The sequence below is a fragment of the Wyeomyia smithii genome, chromosome 3 (assembly GCF_029784165.1).
Source record: "Wyeomyia smithii strain HCP4-BCI-WySm-NY-G18 chromosome 3, ASM2978416v1, whole genome shotgun sequence".
NCBI lineage: Eukaryota > Metazoa > Arthropoda > Insecta > Diptera > Culicidae > Wyeomyia > Wyeomyia smithii.
Window position 1 is genome coordinate 147,931,342 of NC_073696.1, and position 26,698 is coordinate 147,958,039.

General features: G+C 41.8%; 1 protein-coding gene across 5 annotated transcripts in view; it reads right to left on the bottom strand.

The window, feature by feature from the left end:
• LOC129732463 (liprin-alpha-1) overlaps positions 1-26,698 on the bottom strand; it is a 1,274,109-nt gene that overhangs the window by 51,224 nt on the left and 1,196,187 nt on the right. For all 5 annotated transcript variants that reach the window (XM_055693366.1, XM_055693364.1, XM_055693363.1 and 2 more), the window contains one exon: positions 13,591-13,792. In XM_055693366.1, the coding sequence (XP_055549341.1) occupies positions 13,591-13,792 (202 nt within the window). The remainder of the gene's footprint in view (positions 1-13,590; positions 13,793-26,698) is intronic.

Genomic DNA, 26,698 nt, shown 5'->3' on the forward strand with positions numbered 1-26,698 from the left:
AATGATGTAAAAGTAACAAACTCGTATGAAAATCCACGCTTTCGATATAACAAGTATAGCGCGGTAATAGAGGTTGATTTGGAAACGTATAACAGCTTGTTATCTGCTAAGCAAGTAAAGGTAGAATTTGATCGGTGCTTAGTATTTCCCGCGGTAAATGTTTTAAGATGCTTCAAATGTGGAGAATTTGGGCTCAAGAGCATGGATTGCAAGAATTGTGATACGTGTTCCAATGTAGCCTAAAACACAAAACATCTGAATGCTCGTCTACTGTTTTGAAATGCCTTGATTGTTTAAAAACGAATAAAGAGCGTAACATGAATTTGGACGTCAACCATGCAGCATTTAGTTCAGAATGCTCGATTTATAAAAGATTATTCAATCGAAAGAAAAGCAGCTTGCGTTTTAATAAATAGCAAACAAGTTCCAAGAAAAATGTGAATAAGTTTGAATTTTTGTATTTGAATATTGCGGGGTAGACAACAAACTACGTTGCATTACGTCAGATTGTTGAAGATAACGTCCACTTTTAGTGTTCTTATCAGAGACTCACATTGTCGATATTGAAGCTATGATCAATGTAGTATTCCGGGATATAATGTGGCTGCTTGTTTATCACATTCTAGACAAACAGGCAGTGTCGCTATTTATGTCAGAGAATCAGTTCAATTCGAGCTTTTTTTCCCTTGTAGAAGACTGCACCACTGCGACCATTGTTTGAGCTAGTGTGGTATGCTTCACAAGTGCATACGAGCAGGTACATCACTATTTGGCGAGTTGATGTCCTTGCTACATTGCACATTTATCCCAGTTGGGCAACGCACTTCGTATGAAATTTATTACCTCACCAGGACTTTCCCTCCAAACTTCGGTAGGTTCTATGTGTCCTTTACCGGAGATACGCAATATGCGTTGTATTAATACTCGGCATTCGCAGAGTAGATGTTCTGAAGTTTCGCTTTCGATGCCACACAGGCGACATTTATCATCATCAAGTTTGCCTATCTTCTTGAGATGATATTTACTCGGACAGTTTGCCTATCTTCTTGAGATGATATTTACATCCCAGTTTGCTTTGATGGTCGCTTTCTCCCATGACCCTTGTCTGGCTAGTAAGTCGGCCTTCTCGTTTCCTTCGATTCCACAATGACCAGGAACCCAGTATAAATTCACCTGGTTTTTCATAAAAAAAATATTTGTTTTTCATTAGGTAAAACGGCTGGAGTAGACAACGTAAATGCTAGGGTTATTCAAGATTGCTTCAATGTCATTGGTCACACTCTGCTGAACCTTATAAATGAATCATTGCTAACTGGGCACGTGCCTAAAGTGTGGAAAGAATCATTGGTTGTCCCGATTCAAAAGGTTGCTGGAACGATTAAAGCCGAAGAGTTTCGTCCCATCAATATGTTACACGCGTTAGAAAAGATATTAGAACTTGTTGTTAAGGGCATCTTCAGCGGTGGTCCAAATCGTTGTTTGGTTCTATTTTTTTGGAACAAACTCAAATTTACTGCTGCACCGGTGGTGTAAATCTTGTTTAATACCAGATCTAAATTGAAGAAATTTGAAACTGGTATACGTTTTGGTCTATTTTTGTCACTATTTGGAACAAGAAATAGATCGTTCTAAAACCCTTTGTACGCTACCAATAGGTGGGTAAAATGTCATATTTTAATTGAATACCTCATTTTTAGCTATTTCCATATAAGCATTTTGCGAGTGTTGGGGAATAAACAAAACAAAGATTTTTTATGACAATTCACAATTCATTTTTGTGGCTTTTCTGAAGAAGAAAATGAACAGGTTTGTCGTTTTTGGCTTCAAGGAAACCGACCAGCAAAAGGGGGAATTCTAGAAGACCATAACCGTAGGTTCAACTACTTGGTTTGCAACCATCAGCCACTAGGATAACAAATATGTTGGCTATTTTGTTAATCGCCTTAATTATAGTGGGACTAGAGGAGACCGTAAGAGGCCAGAAAAATGTTCCTTGAAGACACTGAACTGAAAACGTTCAATATGCAGGCTTGTTTCAATATCCTCAAAACCGAACCCATGTTTAAAGAACTGCAAGATTCTGAAAGATTGATGAAACGAAAATGGAAGATGAACATCTACGCGATCAAATATTTTTCGCTATCCTCCGAAGCCCTACTTGTAGCAGAAATTTTTCGATCATACCAATCCATCCTGAGAAATGTCACTGACGCTCGGGCCAAACCGTTAAATCCATAAAGTCTTGTGGATATAAAGTGTCTTGCCAAAGTAATCGTTTAATGTGCGTAATCGTTTAATGTGCGTAAAAATTATCGAATTTCCGTTTGTTAAATATTGAGTGCTTTTCATTATAACAAGTCTCATAAACTGATGGCATGGGGTATTTAATTGTGGACAGTGTGACAGAAGTCAGCGGTTAAAAACAACAAGATATACAACACCGGTGCGGAGAACGAAAAGTTGGTCTATATTAACTGGTTCTATTCAGGTTTCGATGGTGTAAATCTAGTATAAAGTTGTTTCAAAAATAGACCACCGCTGAAGATGCCCTAAAGGTCAGCTGTTAGAATATTTAAATAGTAACTCCTTATTAATTCCGGAAATTTCTGGCTTCCGGGAAGGCCATTCGTGTGAAACCGCGTTGAATTTAGTTCTTGCAAAATGGAAAGATAACTTAGAGAATTGAGACACAATAGTTGCTGTTAAAAGTTGTGTTTTTAAACTGAAACGCGCTTTTGAAACAATTTCTAGGCCCTTATCGTTGAACACAATCAAGCGCTTCGGAATTTCGAGTACTGCATTCAGATGGTTTGAAAGCTATTTGTCTGACAGAACTCAACGGACTGTTTTTAATTATTCTGTATCTGGTCCCATGGAGAATGATCTTCGAGTTCCACAAAGAAGTGTATTAGAGCTCCTTTTGTTTATTATGTATATAAATGACATGCGACGAGTTTTACGTTTTTGTGACATAAATCTTTTTGCCGAATACATCGTGTTGTTCATTGCAGCTAAAAATTTAGAAGAAGCTGTTTCACACTTGAATGAAGATTTACGTTCTCTAAGCAGATGGTTGAAGTATAAGCAATTGAAATTGAATATTGATAAAACTAAATTTATGATTTCCCGCGCACCGTGGTAAATGACGATGTCTCTGATGAGACAATTGGTCGCGTTCGGGAGATTAAATATCTTGGCGTGATTTTTGATGACAACCTAAAGTTCAACGCTCACATTGACAATGTCATCAAGAAAATTGCCAAGAAGTATGAAATATTATGCCGTTTGGAAAACGAATTAACAATTAGTAGTAAAATACAGCTATACAAGTCAATCATCTCGCCCCATTTGGATTTTTGCCCTACCTTTTCGTATTTGGCCAATAACACACAATTATTGAGGTTACAGCGTTTGCAGAATAGAATAATGCGTTTGATTTTAAATTGTGATAGATTAACTTCCTCTGCTTTTATGTTGAACGCTTTGCAATGGTTATCCGTGAAGCAACGAATTGTTTATTTGTCTATGGTGTTCATTTTTGAAATAACTAATGGTTTGCTACCTCAATATTTGTGTGATCGAATTGAAAGAGGAAGAGATTTTCATAGATATAACACTAGAAACGCGGATGAAATAAGAACACCTTTTATTTTAACCAGAGCTTCACAGAAATCATTATTTTATAAAGGTATAAATTTTTTCAATTCGATGCCAAGACATGTTAAACGTGCACCAACACTTGCGGAGTTCAAGAGACAATGTATTTCACACGTGAAAGTTTCTGTTGTACAGAACGAAATTTAAAAGCTTTTAACAATGACTAGAGTTTATATGACGAAGATTAAACAACGGATTTATTTTGGATGAAATATTTATTTTTGGAAACCTATTTATTAGTTGATTGTTTAATTGAAGCCTGTAACTGACGAAGCTTTTTACGAACGGATATGATTGTGTTGTAAAATTTTATTCATATTTTATATTAGATCTTTTTGCCTTTCTCCTAGAAAGGTATAGCAATCACTTGCAAAACCGAAAGTATAAAATTGCTCCAAAGGGCCGAATGGCATATATCACTCGACTCAGCTCGACGAGATGAGCATTTTCTGTATGTGTGTGTGTGTGTGTGTGTGTGTGTGTGTGTGTATGTGTGTGTGTGTATGTGCAGATTTTTATTCTCACTCACTTTTCTCAGAGATGGCTGGACCGATTTTCATGAAATTAGTTGCAAATGAAAGGTCTTGTTGCCCCATAAGACCTTATTGAATTTTATTGTAATCGGATTTTTAGTTTGGAGGTTATGTATCAAAATGTAAAAACCATGAAACATCATTATCTCGAAAACTACACAACAGATTTTAACAAAATTGATTTCAAATGAACGGGCTACCTTAAAAACCCTTAACTTTTAAATTTTATGAAGATTAAACACACGGTTCAAAAGTTATGAAAAGAAACGTGTTCTGAAGACTGTTTAATCTCACTCATGTTTCTCAGAGATGGCTGAACCGATTTTCATAAAATCAAAGTCAAATGGGAGGTCTAGTTGCTTCATAAAACCCTATTGATTTGTTTTGCAATCGGACTATTACTTTGCCTGTTATGTTTAAAAATGTGAAATCTAGCTATGAAAAGGAACATGTGCCGAAGATTACTTGAACTCACTCACTTTTCTTAGAGATGGCTGACCCGATTTCCACAAAATTAGTGTCAATTGATAAGTCTAGCTGCCTCATAACACCCTATTGGATTTTACTGTAATCGAACGGTTATTTCGTCTGAAATGTACCGAAATGTGAAAATCACGAAACTTGATTATCTCAGAAACTACACAATCGATCTGATCAATATTATTATCAAATGAGCGGGCTAGTTAAGGGTTAACTGATGAATTATGATTGAACACGTGGTTTCAAAGTTTGGCTGCCCTAAACGTTCCCATTTATAATAGAACTTATAAACTTATAAACTATTATAAAGCAACCGTTATGTATAAAATTGTTAATAAAACAAAGAAAGTTTATTATCTCCAAAATTACATGACTTATTTGAAAATAATTAGTGTCATACGAACGAGTCAACTCTCAAACTTACAAATAACAAACTTCATAACAATTTGATATGTGGCTCAAAAGGTATGGAAAGAAAAGAAATTCAAAAACTATTTAAAACTATACCTGCTTTGATCGATATATGTGGCCTCAACATAATTTAAATGTGGTATCGTACTATTTGAACGTTTCAAATTCATTGATTCCTTGCGATGTGTTTAAAGTCTGCAAATGTTCGACAAATCGGCCACAGGATATAATCAAAGTCAAATAACAAATTGTTTGAAATTATTGGTTTTATCGAAGTGACAGCATCCTCGACTTTTGGCTTCTGTACACCGCCTTAATTTTGAATACATTCATATTAGGTGGTATTCGGTCATTTTCAGCAGATTTTCTGGCATCAATCTGACACCGGAAATACCCATATTGGGAGGTATTTAGTTATTTCGGTTGCTTTCCAGAATTTAAAAGTGGTCGTGTTTAAATACAAAATGGTGTCCAGGGTCAATGTTTGGTTTCTATGCATCATCTCAATTACGGAAATATTCATATTGAGTATTATTTAGTCATTTTCGACTGTTCCTAGAAGTTGCCATTTAGCAATTCAAAATGATGCTTGTGGTCAATTGTTAGCTCATTGCATCATTCTGGTTCCAGAGATACTCATATTGGATGGTATTTGGTTATTTTAGACTGTTTTTCACAAACCGGAAGTCGCCATCTTGGATTTTAAAATGGTTTTTAAGATAATTTCTGGCCTCTGAGCGTCATTCTAGTTACAGAAACACCCATATTGGGTGTTATTCGATCATTTTCGGCTGTTTCCCAGGAACCGGAAGTCGCCAACCTAGAATCCAAAATGGGGTCTGTGGTCGATTTCTCTAGATCCGGAGATTCTCATGTTAGACGGAAATCGCCTATTTTTGGCTGTTTTCCAGAAACCAGAAGTGACCATCTTACAATTTTAAATGGTGTCTGAGGTCAATTTTTAGCTTCTTGTAACATTCTGGCTGCGGAGATGCTCATATTGGGTGGTAATTGGTCACTTTGGGCTGTTTTTCAGAAACCGAAAGTCGTCATTTAGGACTTTGAAATTGCCTGTGGAATCAATTTCTGTCATCTGGGCGTAATTCTGGGTCCGAAAACATTCATATTGAATGGTATTTGGTCATTTCCGGCTGTTCAATGAGAATCGTTCATTTCAGGCTGTTTTCCAGAAACCAGAAGTTGCCATCTTAAAATTCAAAATGTTGTCTGAAGTTGATTTATGGCTCCAGTGCATCATTACGATTCCAGAAATACCCATATTGGGTGGTATTTGGTTGTTTGTTTGCCGCTTTTTTTTTTTGAAACCGGAAGTCGCCATTTTGAATTTCATAACGGCATTTGGAGACAATTTCTGGATTTCGAACGTCATACTGGTTGAAGAAACACTCATATTGGGTGCAATTTGGTCATTTTCAGCTGTTTTTCAGAAACCGGAAGTCGCTATCTTACAATCCAAAATGTTGCCTGAGGTCGATTATGGAACATATTTGTTACCACTAAAAACATTCACCTGCCAAATTTGGTTTCATTTAGTTGATTAGTTCTCGAGATGTGCAGAAATTTGTGTTTCATTTGTATGGAACCCCTCCCTTCCAGAAAAGGGAGGGGTGTCGAACCATTATGGTCATATTTGTTACCCCCATAGGAGCCAGCTGTGCAGGCGATGTGGAGGTGCAGGCCATAAAGCAAAGGACTGTGTGGAGTCTCCCAAGTGCATGGTATGTTCCGGGAAACGGGACGCCAAACACTTTATGGGAGGCCCCAGGTGCCCAGCCGGTAAGCCGGCTGCGAAACCACGGGCGTAAGGGTGACGCAACTGAACCTGAACCATTGCTTCGCGGCTCAGCAGCTGCTACACCAAGCAGCCACTGAGTCGTTGTCGGACATCGCCGTCATATCGGAACCCTACCGCATCCCTCCCGGAAACGGTAACTGGGTTGAGGATAAGTCCAGTTTGGCGGCCATATGTACGACGAGCAAGTTCCCGGTTCAGGAGGTTGTCTCAACCTCAGAAGAAGGGTACGTAGTTGCTAAGGTAAACGGAGTGTTCTACTGCAGTTGCTATGCTCCGCCACGTTGGTCTACCGAAAGGTTCACCCAGATGGTCGACCTCCTATCCATGGAGCTAACGGGCCTAACGCCGTTGGTGGTGGCGGGCGACTTCAACGCTTGGGCTGTTGAGTGGGGAAGTCGCTTCACGAACCAGAGGGGCCAGATCCTGTTGGGGGCTTTTGCAAAGCTCAACCTAGATCTGGCCAACGTTGGGAACAAAAGTACATTTAGCAGAAATGGTGCGGAGTCGATCATCGACGTGACGTTCTCCAGCCCAGGACTGATCAAGAACTGGAGGGTAGACGATGGCTACACTAATAGCGACCACCAGGCGGTCTGTTATAGTGTAGACAACAACGAGAGGCGGCAAGCGACGGGTAGAGCCAACACTCCGACCGTTCGCGGGTGGAAGACATCGCACTTTGATGCCGAGGTATTCGAAGAGGCAATGAGAAGGGAGCGCGAGGGGGGCAGTTGGCTCCGCCCGACTGCTGACCAACTAGTTGCTATGCTATCGCGGGCGTGCGACGCCACCATGCCTAGGACTCGCCAACCTAGGAATGGAAAGCCACCGGTTTACTGGTGGACGGACGCGATAGCCGACCTTCGCAGTGCGTGCCTCCGTGCAAGACGGAGGATGCAGCGTGCGCGAAACGAAGAAGAGAGGACAGAGCGCCGCGCAGCATTCAGTTCGGCAAGATCGATGCTGAAGAGTGCGATAAAGGCCAGAAAGAGGGCCTGCTTCGATAGGCTATGTGCGAGTGCCAATACAAATCCGTGGGGTGACGCCTACAGGATCGTAATGGCCAAGACTAAAGGCGCGCTGGCGCCTGCAGAGCGATCACCAGCGATGCTGGAGCGTATCATCGAGGGACTCTTTCCACGCCACGTGCCAAGTCCTTGGCCTCCGGCAGTCGAGTCTCACGTCCGACGTTCCAGTATCTCAGACATAGACCAGAGATGGTCGGCCAACCTGCCGAGCATCCAATCCGTGAGCGACGACAGCCGTGTCGAGGCAGGGGAGGAGGCAAGGGTTACGAATGAGGAACTCATCGTGATCGCCAAATCCCTAAAGGTGAGCAAGGCACCGGGACCGGATGGTATCCCTAACCTGGCGATCAGGCTGGCGATAAAAACGGCCCCCGGGCTGTTCAGGGCAGTCATGCAGAGGTGCCTGGATGACTGTCTCTTTCCGGACAGGTGGAAGCGGCAGAGACTGGTCTTATTGCCGAAGGCTGGGAAACCGCCAGGGGACCCATCGGCATATAGGCCTATCTGCCTGCTGGACACCGCGGGCAAGGTGCTTGAGAGGATCATCCTCAACAGACTGGTGAGGTACACGGAGGGTGTACACGGTCTGGCAAGTAACCAGTTCGGCTTCCGGAAGGGCAGGTCCACGCTGGACGCAATCTCTTCCGTCATCAAGACGGCGGAGGTAGCAATCCAGCGCAAGAGAAGGGGAATACGCTACTGCGCAATCGTCACGCTCGACGTGAAGAATGCGTTCAATAGTGCCAGTTGGGACTCCATAGCGCTCGCGCTCAGGAGCATCCATGTACCGGTGTCGCTGTACAAGATTCTGGAAAATTATTTCCAGAATCGAGTACTTGTTTACGACACGGAGGAGGGTCAGAAGTGCGTCCCAATTACCGCAGGAGTTCCGCAAGGTTCTATCCTGGGCCCGTTGTTGTGGAATGTCATGTATGACGGAGTGTTGAAACTCAAGTTCCCTGTAGGGGTTGTGATCGTCGGCTTTGCAGACGACATAACGCTGGAGGTTTACGGCGAGTCTATCGAGGAGGTCGAGTTGACGGCCGCGCACTGTATACGCAAGGTCGAGGACTGGATGCGCTCCAGGAAACTGGAGCTCGCGCATCATAAGACGGAGGTCACGGTTGTGAACAACCGTAAATCGGAGCAACAGGCGGTGGTCAGAGTCGGAGACTGCACCATCACCTCGAAGCGATCCCTGAAGCTCTTGGGGGTTATGGTGGACGACAAGCTCACGTTCGGGAGTCACGTGGACTATGCCTGTAAGAGGGCCTCATCGGCTATTGCAGCACTATCTCGTATGATGTCCAATAGCTCAGCGGTTTATGGCAGCAAGCGAAGACTTCTTGCCAGCGTGGTTTCGTCCATACTTAGGTATGGTGGGCCAGTGTGGTCCAGAGCGCTAGGTACTAACAGTTACCGTGGTAAACTGGAAAGTACCTACAGGCTCATGTGCCTGAGAGTTGCGAGTGCGTATCGTACGGTGTCATACGATGCAATCTGTGTCTTGTCCGGCATGATGCCTATCAGCATCGCCATCAAGGACAGACAGAGAGTGTTTCGACCAACGTGACACAAGGGGCATACGAGATACCAGAAGGTCATTCTCGATGCTCCGCTGGCAGCGGGAATGGTCCAACTCAACAAAGGGCAGATGGACGCACCGACTCATACCGGAGATATCCGGCTGGGTCGGCAGACGACATGGTGAAGTGAACTTCCACCTGACACAAATCCTGTCAGGCCATGGTTGTTTCAGGCAATATCTGCACAGGTTCGGACACGCGGTGTCCCCCATGTGTCCCGAGTGCGTGGAGGAGGAGGAGACTGCTGAGCATGTCTTCTTCGTATGCCCCCGTTTCGCAAGAGCGAGGAGCAACATGATGGCTGTGAGCGGGCCTGGCACTACTCCGGACAATCTAGTCCGGAGGATGTGCGACGACCCGGAAATCTGGAACGCGGTCTGTGCGGCCGCCTCTCAGATTGTTCTGGAGCTGCAACGTGTGTGACGGGTCAACCACCAACACGCCAGTGGTAACTAATTACCAGTCTCCAGGTAGTTAGCTAGGAGGTTATAAGAGTAAAGAGGGTGCATCACGCACAAAAGCCACTCCCCGACGTAATACTTAACCGTCGTTCCGGGAAGACCAGGGCTGGAGACTGGAGGGATTTTAGTGGGTCGGGACAGGGATCAGTAGGTGTCTGGGCGAGTGTAACTACCCCAGCATCTCTCCCCTAGTCTCATCCCCACACCCTGAGTTCTCTTCTCAGGTGTCTGTTTGCAGATTTCCCCGCCACCTTTAAAAAAAAAAAAATATTTGTTACCCCTTAAAACATCCACATGCCAAATTCGGCTTCATTTGCTTGGTTTGTTCTTGAGTTGTGTAGAAATTTATGTTTCATTTGTAAGGGACCCCTCCCTTTCAAAAGAGGAAGGGGTCTCAAACTATCATAGGAACCTTTATCGGGACCAAAAACCCCTACATTCAAATTTTTACGTCGATCGGTTTGGTAGTTTTCGAGCCTATATGGATCAGACAGACAGACCGGACTGCATTTTTATATGTTTAGATTACAACATCAATATTTTAGTACCTAAAGAGTGAATATACATTTATTGGATTGAAACGTTCATGTAAATCTATTTTTACAAATAAAAGTTTGAATAATAAAGGCTGGGTCTGACCACTAGATGGATTAATTTAGGTTTTTTAACATATAATGACAAAACTACTGTGTTCGTCGCGGTGGTGATGATGGATTTTTTTTCCTTTATGTTGTTGTAACTTAAAAAATAATAGAAAGTGTCTACATAAGTTTGAGCCTCGCGCGCGGAAGTCAGATATAAATGGATTCTTTTACAATTGAAACTTAAATTGTTATTTGAATGCTTAGAGAATATACATGAAGTAGTTGTGGTTAGTCTGACTAAAGGTCATGAAAACCCTGTGCTAGCTTTGTGTAGCTCTACAGCAATTCACGTCTTTACTGATGTGAATCAAGTAAACAGTTTTTGAAGAAGTTTATATCTGGAAATGGAATCAGTTCGTTTTTTTTGTATAACTGATTGAAATTGTGATTCCATTAATTATGTATAGATAAATCGTCCAGCTCAAACCTTCGTAGGGGTATGTGGCGGGACCATCATCATCATCATCACCTTATCGCGAAATAGAAAACTGGCAAGTGAAAAATGGTTGACTATCGATAAGAATAGTTTGATGTACCGTCGTGACCCTTTCTTGGACGAGCAAAATGTCTTAAGAGTTGACGGCAGAACGAAACTTGCTGAGTTTGTGCCATATGATACACGTTTTCCCATTATTTTGCCCAATGAGCATCCTGTGACAAACCCATTATTAGATTTTTATCATCAACACTACGTGCATTGGAATAAAGAGACGATTGTGAATGAGATACGTCAACAATTTTACATTACTCGCGTACTTGCAGCCGTTACAAGATTAATAAAACGATGTCAGTGGTGTAAAGTTCGCAGGTGTAAGCCACACACTCCTAGGATGGCACCCCTTCCTGTCGAAAGATTAACACCATTCGTCAAACCATTCAGCAATACGGGCATAGACTATTTCGGTCCCGTCGATGCAACTGTGGGCTATCGTAGAGAGAAGAGGTGGATCGCACTTTGTACTTGCTTTTCAACCAGGGCGATCCATTTAGAAGTAGCTCATCGACTCAATTCGGATTCATGTATTATGGCGATTAGACGATTCGTGCTGCGCAGAGGCTCCCCGATCGTAATATTCTCGGACAATGGTACTAATCTTAAAGCAGCGCACAAGAAGCTACATGAGCAAATCGGTAAGATCGACGTGGTTTGTGCAAATGTGTTTACTAATGCGCGCACGAGATGGAGTTTTAATTCGCCATCTTCCCCACATGGGGGGGTGTATGAGAGCGGATGGTACGGTCCGCCAAGGTAACGATGGCGACGATTGGTGAAGGACAACGACTGTGTGATGAAACTTTGATAACGGTAATAGCGGAAACCGAGGAGATTATAAATTCGAGACCGTTGGTTTATGTTTCACAAGAATCCTGGGATGCTGAGGCGATCACACCGAACCACTTCATCCGAGGAAATTCTTCTGGGTTGAAAGATCTTGGTATTAAAGCTACAAACGAAGCGGAGGTATTGCGTAGCACGTATAAGCGGTCTCAGTACGTAGCGGATTTACTATGGAAACGGTGGTTGAAGGAGAATTTGCCCAATCTGAATCTTAGAACTAAATGGTTAGAGGACAGCAAACCTTTGGCTCCGAGAGAGTTAGTGTTTCTAGTGGACAACTACTGTCGTAACGGATGGATTTGCGGTATTGTAGAGGAGGTTGTCCCTGGCAAGGATAGTCGTATTAGACAGGCTTTAGTGCGAACAGCTAAAAGCGTATATCATCGTCCGGTGACCAAGCTGGCAGTGATTGAGCTTATGGATTCTGGTAAATCTGACCAGACTGATTCTGTACAAGTTTTAAGGGCCGGAGAAGTGTTAAAAACCACAGGGCACCAGCTCAAAAGATCACAGCCTGACAACACTGCAGCGAAATGTCAAATGTTACGATCATTTGGATCGTGATAAGAAAGCGACTACAAGTGTGTGCATAAAATAAATCTATTTTCTAAAATTATTATCGCTTTAAGGTAATTTTCGTTATAATTCATCTTTCACGAGTAAGTTTTGGGGCACTTTCATACCATTAGTTTTTTCAGTGATATCTATACCTATCTAGGAGAAAGGCGAAAAAACACTTGAGTCCAACGCGTCGAAAGAGCTTCGTAGCTGCAAGGTTACAGAGTCCGCTTTGACAAGCGAATGGTCATAGGTTCGAATCTTAGTAGAACCAAGCTATTCGTTGGCAAAAAGAACTTTAAGTATGGGTTTATTCTCAGGCTCTTCCACACAAAATCATCTCTCCAGACTTGATAACCACTAGTCTAAGGCTTCGATTATATCATAGGCACTATAGCACGTTATACGCTGTTAGAGTTATAACTTGCAGGAGGACATGATAGAGTCGATAAGGAAGGAAGTAGGTTACTAAGTCTGAATAAGAAGACAGAAAGCACAAACGACACGGAGCAGGTTACTTCTCAATAAGTAACACTGCAAAAGGGTAAAAATAAAACAAAAATGTGCGAACAGCAAAAGCGTCCGGACAATGCCACAATAGATCAAAAACTATACTGGTCGCAGTGGGGTCCATACAAAAAAAAAAACGCGTCGGAATACCACATGAAAAGTCGAAATGTAATCCCGTCCAAAACAAGTACAAGGTTTTATTCAAACAAAAAGTCTCATATTTTGCCATTTACCTATGTTTGGAATTGCACACAATGATTAAGTTTATCATAGGAACCCGATTATGGTTACTGCTACCGGTCTATGTTACAATGAGCTTTAAAGTTAAAACTCTTGAAATAGTGACTGTACTCTTTAATGCTTAGTGAAACATATATTTCGAAATTCAACAGTAGAACGAAAATTTGTAAACCGTCGATGGGACAAACAGACTTTTTTTGTATTTTTTTTTTCGAAGGATACACGAAAATAAATTGTTTGATTCTAAAAAGTAGAAAGTAGGATAAGTAACATGGGATAAATATGCGTATAACAATATTTAAATGATTTATGATTTCTGAAACGTACCTTTTCCTTTTTACTAAACAACCTGCCCAGACTTGACTTAATCCCTTTCTTTTTATGTGCTGCCACAACTGCTTCTCTTGTCACAGATGTAGGTGTTTGTAACGAATTTATTGTACTAATGGCATGATATTTTTTCAATGACTCGTGACTTCCGAGACGTGAACTGGGTGGAGAGTCTCCAAAGTTAGAAATGTTACCGCACCTGTAATTTTGCAAAATTATTTGTTAGCACAAAACGATAATATTTAATGCACAACCAAATTAATGGTTTGAAAGCTAGTTTTGAGTCGTAGTAATTGATTTCAGTTTCAATGAAATTTTGTGCAATACATATATCATCTGTCACCTGAATCTGCATTCTTTATTCTTTGCTCAACACTGATTGTTGATAAAAGCAATGAACAATGTTTTCTTTAAAACTATAGATAATTTTACCTAAAAAACAAGTAAAGCTATTTGTTTTACTAATACATGTTCGCCCGAATACCACAAAAGATCAAAATTGATAATCGCATTGGGGTCCATACAAAAAACCCAAATTAAGCCCCTAGCGGTTAGACCAAGCCTTTTTCACTCGAACTTATTATTTGTTAAAACAGATTAACACAAACACTTCAATCAGAAAAAATCAAATACCCCTTGACAACATTTGCTTCATTTATTTTTCAGTCTGAATAATAAATTTTTGGTAGCCAACAGTGAAATAATACCGAACATTTAAAATATAACATTCAAACACACATGAACATATATTAACACATGCAAATAACATGAAATAAATATGTTTCAAATATATGACGCAATTTTTTTTTTTTTATCGTGGTATAATCGAAACGTCACTGTATTCATATATAGGTTAGACTCGATTATATATAATTCTACAAAATACCATTTTTGATTTGATTATTTATAGTAGTAAAATTTTTTTTCTATATTAAAATAACTTTCTTTCCACAATTTTTGAACCACGTATTCAATCATAATAATTCATGAATTAACCCTTAGCTAGCTCGTTCATTTAATATCAGTATTGTTCAAATCAGTTGTGTAGTTTCTGAGATAATGAAGTTTCGTGATTTTCACATTTTGATACATTTTAGACGAAGTAACAGTCCAATTACAGTAAAATTCAAACGGGAGTTATGAGGCTAGACTTTTCATTTGACCCTTATTTTATGGAAATCGGTTCAACATTCTCTGAGAAAAGTGAGTGAGTTTAAGTAGTTTTCGGAACATGTTTCTTTTCATAGCTGGATTTCACATTTTTAAACAAGGCAAAGTAAAAGTCCGATTGCAAAAAAATCAATAGGGTCTTATCGGTAGTGTAGTTTCTGTGATAATGAAGCTTCGTAATTTTCACATTTTGATAAATAACAAACAAACTAAAATCCGATTACAATAAAATTTAATAGGGTTTTATGGGACAACTAGACCTTTCATTTAAGAATAATTTTATAAAAATCGGTCCAGCTCTCTCTGAGAAAATCGAACACACACACACACACACACACGCACGCACATAAACACACACAAATACACACAAACACACACAAACACACACATACACACACACACACGCACACAAACACACACACACACATAAAATGCTCAGCTCGTCGAACGGAGTCGAGTGATATATGCTATTCGGGACTTTGGAGCACTTTTATATCTTCGGTTTTGCCAATGATTACTATACCTTTCTTGGAGGAAGGCAAAACACATGCTCCTTTAGTAGAGGGCATGCCAAAAAATTGAGAATTGAGTGAAACGATGAAAGATTTCAAATGCTTAAAAATTTGTTAGGTACCACTGAACGGATGCTGCTCATTGATATCTTGCTGGATAGAAAAAAAATTACTCCCGCTTATGAATTTTTTTTTTGTGACGTGGGACTACGTCTTTCTTCACTATACTAAGGTACATTCTGTGAAAATTGGATTGAACATGTAACGTTTTTGGTTGGCGGAATGGAAGATTTTAGATGCTAATAGCGCTCCAACAACTTTCCGAATCCAATAGTTAATATACCGTTGGAAAACTAAAATATACAAGATTTGTATAACATGATAACTTTAGTTACCATTTTCTAATTTCTTCGTGAAAATTGCGGAAAAGTTTGAAGGTCGAATATCCACATACATTTTTCATACGATTGGTATATTTCCCTAACGCAGACTTCAAAAACATAGACGAAATGATTTCACGCATTCAGTGATTGGCTAGCAATGGCAGCCAATTGACATCGCATCCATCATCTAATGTAAGCGACGAGGAAAGAAAGCAGAGATGCTTCCACGTGATTGGTTCTTCCCCCAATCACCCAAGTTCCCCCCACTGAGTGACGCTATAAAAGGACATTCCGTGTTGAGAGAAGATCATTCCCTGATCGACCGTCAAGGCGAACAGTTCGGCTTCCCTTCGTTCTGAGTTGGTCCTCACCTGTGTTAATCTAATTCAGATATCGTTGTTGGAATACAGCCCGAAATTGGACGTGAACGGCACTGGGGACCATTGGAAGCCGTTTGGGTGCTTCCGATAGTGTAGGTATAGTGTGTCGTATATCTATACTGCCCATAATCGCATATCAGTCCCAGCTTCATTTTCATCAGGTTGACAAAACTGCGCGTTAAGGTATTTTTCTTCCTTAAGTTATTTCAGCTGTTGAGCGTGGTTCATTCCCATATTTTCGACATAATATAATGAGATAGACATTAACCATAACTTCTCTAGAAGAACGACAAAAATGCAGGTGGGACTGGTATGCGATTATGGGCAGTATATGTGTGTCTGAGTAGCGTGTGGGTGTGTATTAGACTGGGACACGGTTATATGGAAAAAAGCGATGGTGTTGTTTTTTCGCTCCCATGCACTTTTCGTTCCTTATGGGTCCCATAACAACTGTGTAACATTTCAGATCGATCGGTGGAACGCCCGATTTGCGCCCGATTTTCAAAACTTCCATACGATTTTACATGGGAAAAACCACTTTTTCTGTAGAGATGTCCAGTTGGCTCCTAAAAATATATCAATACATGATATTCATAGGAAATTTTCCCGGGAAAAACTCTTCTGAAGACCGCAAGGTGTTACTTTGCTTGTGAAAAGAGATATTCACCCCAGACTGAATGAATATCTGACGAACGGCTCACCATTGAATTTTACAGGCAATACTGCTGCAGCATGCTGCTGTTGCAAATTCAACCATGTGATAAGAAATGATATCGCTTAAATTTATCTTGGAGGCTTACCCGAAGATACTATAAGCAAAAATCACACTTTGAAAATTAATTCCACGCGAAATTATTTCTCATACTTTAGGGGTTATATACCTTTTTAGTTTTCAAAAAACCGGAAAACAAATTATTACATTATCTTCAAATACAACATCTTGAGAACATTCCCACAAATTTTCATAAAGATCTGAGAAATAGGAAGAAAGTTAGAGCGATTTGAAACGCGCCTCGCCACGGCCGCATAAGCTAAACTTGAAACTTTACACGCGATTATCTCGGAATAGTTTTTTCCGGAAAATGACTTTGCCGTGATCCTGATTGTGGGAAAACTACTGAACCGATTTCCTTCATTTTTGAAGTAGAATACTTCTCTCAAGAAGTACGGCTACATAGGGATGTGAAATGAAAATCTAAAACCGAAAAAAGTGAAAAATATGTCCAATTTCAAATGCTAATAAATCGGTTACTATTCGAAGGATTTCCTTCGTTCTTGTGGCAATAGATTGGAAAATCTTCTAAGATTCTTCCCAAAAGAAGATAATTGTAATTTTATTATTCACACTATTGTACTATTGAAAATAGTCAAGCCTTGTCAAAACGGAAAATTCGACCTCTGATTGGTCGTTATATGATTGCTTCCCAAGCACGGTCGACAGAATCATACACCTTGCAATTGAAAACAGCCGGAGCCGCTCATAATAGTTCTAGACAGCGACAACAGCAGTCGTCCTTCCTTAGAAGCAGCACTAGCCCTGTGGTTGGTCACCACGTCTCAGGAGCAGCGCGGTTTTTCTCAGCGTGTGTCGCCAGACAGCCATTATTCCCCCCGTGCTGGGGCAGCATGATGATTGCCATCAGGAAATCCAATTTCGGAAATCAAAATGCCTTTTTCAAGGCAAATAAACAAGTCATTGAAAGTTAATAATTTTTGTCAACGCAAGCAAGCATTCTGTGTTGCATCCTAGCAATTCAAATTTGTCGCACTCGTCTAATTTACTGAATGTGAAGTAGCTTCCACAGTGCATGTTGTCCGTGTATCTTAATTCCCCAACTATTAGGGCAGCTCAAAGGTTGCGATCAGCAACCGATTTTGAACCGCAAAATGCCTTTTTCAAGGCAAATAAACAAATAGTTGAATGTTAATAATTTTCTGGCATCAACACAAGCAAACATTCTGTGCGGGATGCAATCAAATTCTGTTGTAGTTGTCTAATTTTTACTTTGTTTAGTAAACTCCCTACTGTAGGGGCAGCGCAAAGGCTGCGATCAGCATAACCGACTTTGAATAACAAACTGCCCTGTTAGAACGCACTCACAAAAGCAGTTAGTTCGACTATGCAGAGCTAATATGAAGTCGATTCAATCAATCAGCATGAACAGAATTCCGTCGTCTCCCAGCCCAGCTGCCAAGTTGCAACATGAAGCAACACGCAACAGCGAACAAACGAAATCGCTTGATGTTACAAACCGCAATAAGATACGGGTTAAAACCGTTGCGTGTGTGAAAGCACCATCGGTGTTTATTCGCTGGATACAAAAATCAAATGCGAATTGTGGAATAATTCGTCTGAAGAATCTTAGAAAATGGTAAAACTGAACAGACAGGCGTGGCCTATTTCGGCTATAAAAATGTTTTTCTGGGAAAACTAGCTACATTCATCAGTCGGATGGTGAGCTGGATGGACCGTCCACAACGTTGACAGCAGTAGCAGCAGATATCAGCACTCAGCATTAACAGAGGATAGCAGCGGGTTGCCCCTGTGGCTGCCTTCAAATTAAACAAATCACTTGCCCTGTGGTTGGTCACCACGTCTCAGGCCTCTGCCAGGCTGAACGGCAACGCGAGCGATTGGGCGAGATTTTTGCCGTACATCAGCCGGCACTTCCTCTAATGTATAAGCTGGATCATTTTGTTCAGAAGAATATTACTGCCGGTAATATTACAGAGATGCGATTGCATTATATCCGATATGGAATTGGACAATTGTTCTTTTGGGGAAAATAAAACATTTAATTTGAAGAGTTAATAGCTTTGGGTACCAGTATGGTAGGTGCAGCAGTATGGTAACAGCCTCAGCGGTAGGTGCAGCCGGTACTTCCCTGAGGCCGATGTTATAAGGAAGTAAATGGAAGCGGCACGGCAAAACAGTTCGGGTGTGCTTAGACGCGCGTCATTTTTCGTTGTTGATATTATTCCCCACATGAAACGACGCGCTTTCGTACGATAGCGGCGGTATTAGCGGTAGATGCATTTGCCAACACTTACTCCAGTAAAGCCGTGTCTAATTTTCAATGTGAAAACACCTTTCTATTGTGTTGGCCGTGCGCATTAGGCCTCTGCCAGGCTAAATGCGAAAAGCGGCGCGAACCGATTCGCCCGGCCGTAGGTTAATGTACAGCCGTAAGTAGAGCTGTGTAAAAGTATTCTACTTCAACCTTGCGGTCGTGGCTTTGCACACAACCCTCCTGTGATTTTTTTTTTAAATTTTCGTTATTAAATTCGCCGGTCCTTGAACGATCGCTTTTTGAAACATACAGTTACATTTAGCCGCAAAAATTTTTTCAATGAAATTTTTTGCGCTCAAAACGTGCATTTTTTGGGAAAACGTTCCTGTTTGCACTGAAAACAAAATACTCATATAAGCGATCGTTCAAGGACCCGGCACACTTCTAAACTAATGAAATAATATGAGTTTTTTGATTTCGGTTGATCCGCTGAGTCTCTATCAGGATCACCGCAAGCCTCTGCAAAAAAATAGCGTTTCGGGGAAACGGCCATTACTCCAGTAATAATTGGTTTATCTCAAAATTAAACGTATTTTCTTGTTGTTGATAAACTGTACTTTCAGAAAAATACCAATTTGATGCAATGAAAATGGTGCTATGCACTTTAAAATAAATTCAAACTTCCCTCATTCTTCTCGACCAAAAAGGTATATAACCCTTTAAGCAAGTTTGCAATAGCAGCATGTTGTAGCAGTGTTGCTGGAAAATTTCAATGGTGAGCCGTCCGTCAGACATTCAATCAGTTTGGGGTGAATAGCTGTTTCTACAAGCATCGTAGCGCCTTAAGGTCTTCATAAAAGTTTTTCCCAGGGAAATTTCCTACAAATATCATGTATTGATATATTTTTAACAGCCAACTGGACATCTCTAGAGAACAAGTATTGAAAAAGTGGTTTTTCCCATATCAAATCGTATGGAAACTTTAAAAATCGGGCGCAAATCGGGCGTTTCACCGATCGATCTGAAAAGTTACACAGTTGTTATGGGACCCATAAGGAACGAAAAGTGCATGGGAGCTAACATTAATTTTTTGTCCCACCCTAGTGTGTATGTGTGGGTGTGGGTATGTGTGAGTGGCGTGTGCGTGTATATGTGTGTTTGTGTAAGTGACGTGTGTGTATGTGTAAGTAACGTGTGTGTGTAAGTAACGTGTGTGTGTATGTGTAAGAGACGTGTGTGTATTTATGTGTGGGTGTGTATGTGTATGTGTGTGTATGTGTATGTATGTGTCTGTATGTGTGTGTATGTGTATGTGTGTATGTGTGTGTATGTGTATGTGTATATGTGTGTATGTATGTGTGTGTATGTGTATGTGTGTGTATGTGCGTATGTGTATGTGCGTATGTGTATGTGCGTATGTGTATGTGCGTATGTGTATGTGCGTATGTGTATGTGCGTATGTGTATGTGCGTATGTGTATGTGTGTATGTGTATGTGTGTGTCTGTGTTCGTGTGTGTGCCATAATTGGAACGCTTGGAACTGTAAACCATGGTTAACAGGGGATTGACCGAAATTCATATTTTCCTATCAAATTTAGCAACAAAAAGCTTTTTATTGCGATTTTTTGAGAGCACCGGGTATGTGAAGAAGTTTTTGAGGTTTAAGCAAAAAGTGATGAGAAATTATATGGGACTGTTATGCATTTATGAGCAGTTCATGTGGGTATTGTTATTTGTATGCTGTGGTTTATGACAGGTGTATGTGTTTTTTTGTGAAATGTTCTTTTTTTTTCTTCATCTAGAGTTTATTTGATACGGCACAAATACAATTCAATGTTTAACGGCGCCAATTATATCTGGTAGCTTACTTTCTAAAGTATCTTAATAACTAAAAGCAAATTTTTTATCCTCGCTGCCGACTACGAGCTGAAACTAAATCTAACTTAAAGCTAGAATATTTTGCATTAAAAGCACAGGTTTGCTGTTTGATGGTTTTCATTGCCATAGGTAAGCAGCATATTAAATTTGTTCCGCTGCTGGGCCAAGATATTACGGACTGGCATATTGGGTTGTTTCCATCGGGCCTTGAGAGTATCGTGCGGGTCTGATTGCTGTTTCCGGATCCGGGGTCTTAACGTGTTCTTGTCGTTTGGTTGGATGTAGGCGGAAGGGGATAGGACTAAACTGGGGCGTGGATGGATTTCAGGAAAACGTATATAAGGGACATGTAGGATAGGTCACGGCTCGCCAAGACATCACGAACAGGAACAGCCGGCTGCCTACCTTCGGCCTGCAGGGAAGCTATTAATCTAGACCTGGCGTCACGGTGTACAGGGCATGACCAAACAACGTGCTCTATGTCGTGATAACCTTCACCACAGGCACAGATACCACTCTCCCCGAGCCCAACACGACGGAGATGCGCGTCAAATCTATAGTGATTGGACATAAGCCGGGACATCACGCAAATGAAATCCCGACCTACATCCAACCCCTTGAACCACGGGTTCGTCGATACCTTGGGGATTATGGAATGTAACCACCTTCCCAGTTCGCCCTTGGTCCAAGAATTTTGCCAACTGATGATCGTATTCTGACGTACAAATGCGAAAAATTCATTAAAGGCAATTGGTCTTTCATAAATATCAGCGTTTGTTGCGCCCACCTTAGCCAAAGAGTCCGCTTTCTCATTACCCGGTATCGAGCAGTGAGAAGGGACCCACGCTAAGGTAATCTGAGTAGATTTTTCGGATAAAGCACTCAGATGTTCCCGTATTTTCCCCAGGAAATACGGAGAGTGCTTAACATCTTTCATCGATCGGAGAGCCTCAATGGAACTGATACTGTCCGTAAAGATGAAATAATGGTCCGTGGGCATTTTTTCGATAATCCCTAGGGTGTACTGAATTGCAGCTAATTCTGCGACGTAAACAGAAGCAGGATTATCGAGCTTATGGGAGACGGTTAAATTGTTATTGAAGATACCGAAGCCAGTGGACCCATCAAGAAGTGAACCGTCAGTGTAGTACATATTGTCGCAGTTGATGTTTCGATATTTATTGGAAAAAATTTTAGGGATCTGCTGCACGCGTAAATGATCCGGGATTCCACGAGTTTCTTCTATCATGGATGTATCGAAAAACACAGTAGAATCAGAAGTATTTGATAAGGTGACACGATTTGGAATATTCGAAGAAGGGTTAATATTTTGAGACATGTGATTGAAATACAATGTCATAAAACGGGTTTGAGAATTAAGTTCGATTAACCTTTCAAAATTTTCAATCACGGGACGGTTCAAGACCTCACATTTGATTAGAATACGAGAAGACAGGCTCTAGAAGCGGTTTTTCAATGGTAGTACTCCAGATAAGATCTCCAAACTCATCGTATGGGTCGATTGCATGCAACCCAAGGCGATACGCAAACAACGATATTGTATTCGCTCCAGTTTGATCAAATGTGTGTTTGCTGCGGAGCGGAAGCAGAAACACCCGTACTCAATAACAGACAGTATCGTTGTTTGGTAAAGCCTTATAAGGTCTCCTGGGTGGGCTCCCCACCATTGTCCGGTTATTGTACGAAGAAAATTCACTCTTTGTTGACATTTTTTCATCAGATACCTCACGTGACAACCCCAGGTGCCTTTAGAGTCGAACCAGATACCAAGATATTTGTGTACCAAAACCTGAGGAATCGTTTTACCCATCAATTGTGTTTGAAGCTGAGCAGGTTCATGCTTCCTAGAAAAAACTACTATCTCAGTCTTCTCCGGAGAGAATTCGATACCTAGCTGTAAAGCCCAAGCAGACAAATTGTCCAAGGTATCTTGCAATGGTCCTTGCAAATCGGCAGCTTTGGCTCCTGTAACAGAGATTACACTGTCGTCTGCAAGTTGTCTTATCGTGCATGAATTTGCCAGACATTCGTCGATGTCATTTACATAAAAGTTGTAAAGAACGGGGCTTAAACATGAGCCCTGGGGAAGACCCATGTAGCTAATGCGAAAAGTTGCCAAATCGCCGTGCGTAAAATGCATGTGCTTTTCGGACAACAAATTGTGCAAAAAATTGTTCAAAATTGGAGAAAATCCTTGTCGGTGAAGTTTACCCGAAAGAATGTCAATAGAAACAGAATCAAAAGCCCCCTTAATGTCCAAGAACGCAGACGCCATTTGTTCTTTGCGAGCATACGCCAGCTGAATATCTGTTGAAAGCAACGCAAGACAATCATTCGTCCCTTTGGCACGGCGGAAGCCAAATTGAGTATCTGATAGTAGACCATTTGATTCGACCCAATGGTCTAAACGACGGAGTATCATTTTTTCCATCAATTTCCGGATACAGGATAGCATTGCAATCGGCCTATAAGAGTTGTGATCAGAAGCTGCGATCTCCTTCACTTGCCTCCAATCCTGCGGTACAATGTTTTGCTCCAGGAACTTATTGAACAAGTTCAACAAGCGCCTCTTGGCATTGCCGGGTAGATTCTTCAACAAGTTGAATTTGATTCTATCTAACCCAGGCGCGTTATTGTTACAGGACAGGAGGGCAACTGAAAATTCTGCCATCGTGAAAGGTGATTCTATCGCGTCGTGGCCCGGAGACGCATCGCGAACAATGTTTTGCTCAGGAACAGAGTCCGGACATACTTTCCTGGCAAAATCAAATATCCACCGACTTGAAGACTCCTCGCTTTCGTTGACCGCTACGCGATTCCGCATTCTTCGGGCTGTGTTCCAAAGAGTGCTCATCGATGTCTCCCTCGACGTCTCGTTCACGAACCGACGCCAATATCCGCGTTTCTTTGCTTTAGCCAAACTTTTAAGCTTGATATCAAGCTCCGAATACCGTAAATAGTCGCCAGGTATACCTCCCTTCTGGAAGGCCAAAAACGCGTCGGATCTTTGCGTGTAGACATCGGAGCACTCTTTGTCCCACCACGGAGTGGGAGGCCGTTCTTTGATCGCTACGCCGGGATATTTCTTCGTTTGGGCTTGCAACGCGGCGTCGAGAATCAAGCCCGCGAGGAAGTTGTATTTTTCAAGTGGTGGATGATGTTGAATCGACTCGACCGCTTTTGAAATCATTTCCTCGTATAACTTCCAATCGACATTCCGTGTGAGGTCATACGGAATGTCAATTGGTCGCATGCGAGTTGAACCGTTAGTAATTGAAATAAGAATAGGCAGATGGTCGCTACCGTGAGGATCGAGGATTACCTTCCATGTGCAATCCAACCGACGTCGAACATAAGGATAGATCCAAAGCGCTTGGGCGCGCTGGAGGTTTCGGGATACGTGTCATTTCACCGTTGTTTAAAATAGTCATGTCGAAGTCATCGCAAAGGTTATAGATTAAAGAGGGGCGGTTATCATTGTAAGGGGAACCCCAAGCCACACCATGAGAGTTGAAGTCTCCCAAAATCAAACGTGGCGAGGGAAGAAGTTCTATTAAATCAAAAAGCAGCCGTTGCCCAACCTGTGCTCTGGGATAAACATATATTGAGGCAATACAAAGCTCTTTACCTTGTATTGTCATTTGACATGCGACAACTTCGATGCCTGGAATCGAGGGGAGGTTAATACGATAGAAAGAATAGCATTTTTTAATCCCTAAAAGTACTCCTCCATATGGGGTGTCTCGATCAAGGCGAATAATATTAAAATCATGGAAGTTGAGATCAATATTTGAAGTAAGCCAAGTTTCACAAAGGGAAAATGCATCGCATTTGTTTTTATTTATCAAAACTTAAAACGAATCAATTTTTGGTAAAATACTTCTACAATTCCACTGTAAGACAGAGATAGAATCCTTCATATACGCAGTTGAATTAGGCATCGAAGGATACACTCGCTGCAAGGAGGGGCCATTGGGCAGTCAACTGCTTCAAAAATGATCTAACTGTTGGGAGGAATGCTGTAAGAAAAATTTTAATTGGATCGGGTACATTGAAATTTTCAAAAATCCAGTCCACAATGTCAGAAAATTTCACTAATCCAGAGTTTGTTTCATCAACTGGATGTGCAAAAGGAACAACTGGGGTTTTAGATGTTCCTGGCAGTGCTGGGAACTCCTTCTGGGACTTTAAATTTGCAAGCCCAGGAGGAGTTTGCTTCGGTTTCTCCGCAGCACTGTTTGGTTTGTTCGGACTTTTCATTACACTTTGGGAAATCTTAGGACCTTTACGGGGAAGTTTAGGAGAAGAAACATTTTTCCTCTTCCTAGACTCCCCAGGATTGGCATAAGATGTTCCCGCTGATGAATCGTCAGAATCGGTTTCATCAGAGGACAACAGATCAAAGGGGTTCGATGTTATGGTAGAAGTGGTCACGGTCTTCTTCAGCATCTCAGCATAAGAACGCTTTGAACGCTCCTTAAGTGACCGCTTGATTTTATCTCTGCGCTGCATGTACACCGGGCATGTGGAGAGCTCATGCTGGTTTTCCCCACAGTGAATACATTTTTCAGCATTAACACTGCAAGAATCTTCCGCATGAGTCTCCCCACACTTGCTACATCGTGCCTTATTGCAGCAGTAGGCGGCTGTGTGGCATAACTGCTTGCAATTGGTGCAATTCATAACACGGGGTACATACAATCGCACAGGCAGACGAACCCGGTCGATTGAGACGTGGCTAGGGAGTGCAGATCCGGCAAACGTAACGCGAAACGAGTCTGACGGAGTGTGAACTTTTTTACCGCCGACGAGAGACATGGACCGCAATTACTTACAATCCAAAATCTTCGCCTGTGTTTTGGTATTTTTGAAGCAACCGGTTGCGCTTTTTAGGATACACTCGACAGACAGACTCGAATCGGTTATGACACCGTCGATCTCCACGTCTCGTGCGGGTATGTAAACGCGATACTCGCGTGTGAAGAGCTCAGAGCAAGCGATAGCATTGGCCTGTGCCAGATCACTGACCACGACACGGAGCTTGTTAGGTCGGACCTTGGAAATTTCGGTCACGGCCTTGTACCCCTTCGTCAGGTCTTTAGAAATTTGCAGTATGCTTAATCGCTTTGAATTCACTCCTGCCTTTGGACGAAAATAAACAGTATAGCTGCCCTGTTGAGATCCGTCCGGGTAAAGCCTGGGGCGAGGGGGGACTGGAGAATGAACAGGGGAGGGGGTAACAGAAGGGTCAGGGTCAGAGGGGTTCGGGGATGGTGGCACGGGAGGCGAGGGACCTATATCCATCGCGCTAAATGTAGCGCACTAGCGCACTAGCGCCGAAAATAACACGTACCTATTTACTTCTTCCTTCCAGCAGTGGTTGTCCGATCGTTCGAAGCTGCACCCAAAGCAGCCAGCAGCACCAGTACAGCAGCACCAATACAGCCACCAGCAGTGAGCCGGGTGTGAGATCACTCAGCACAGCGACACGACTCGACTGTCAACTGATGGCCTTGAATTAGAAAGATCTATTCACTGTGCACAGATCAAAACTGCAGCTGGTATTTTGCACCAACACAGCCACAGTTGCGAGCCGGGTACAGATCGTAGCGACACAACCCACAATCTAGTTGGCCTTTAGCGCGAATAATACACTCTTTTGTTTGGCTATTCGTTCACACGGACCGGACTGTAATAGAACGACCACTTTGCACGTCCGTTTCTGTCGAGTGTTCGACGCGGAATGTGAA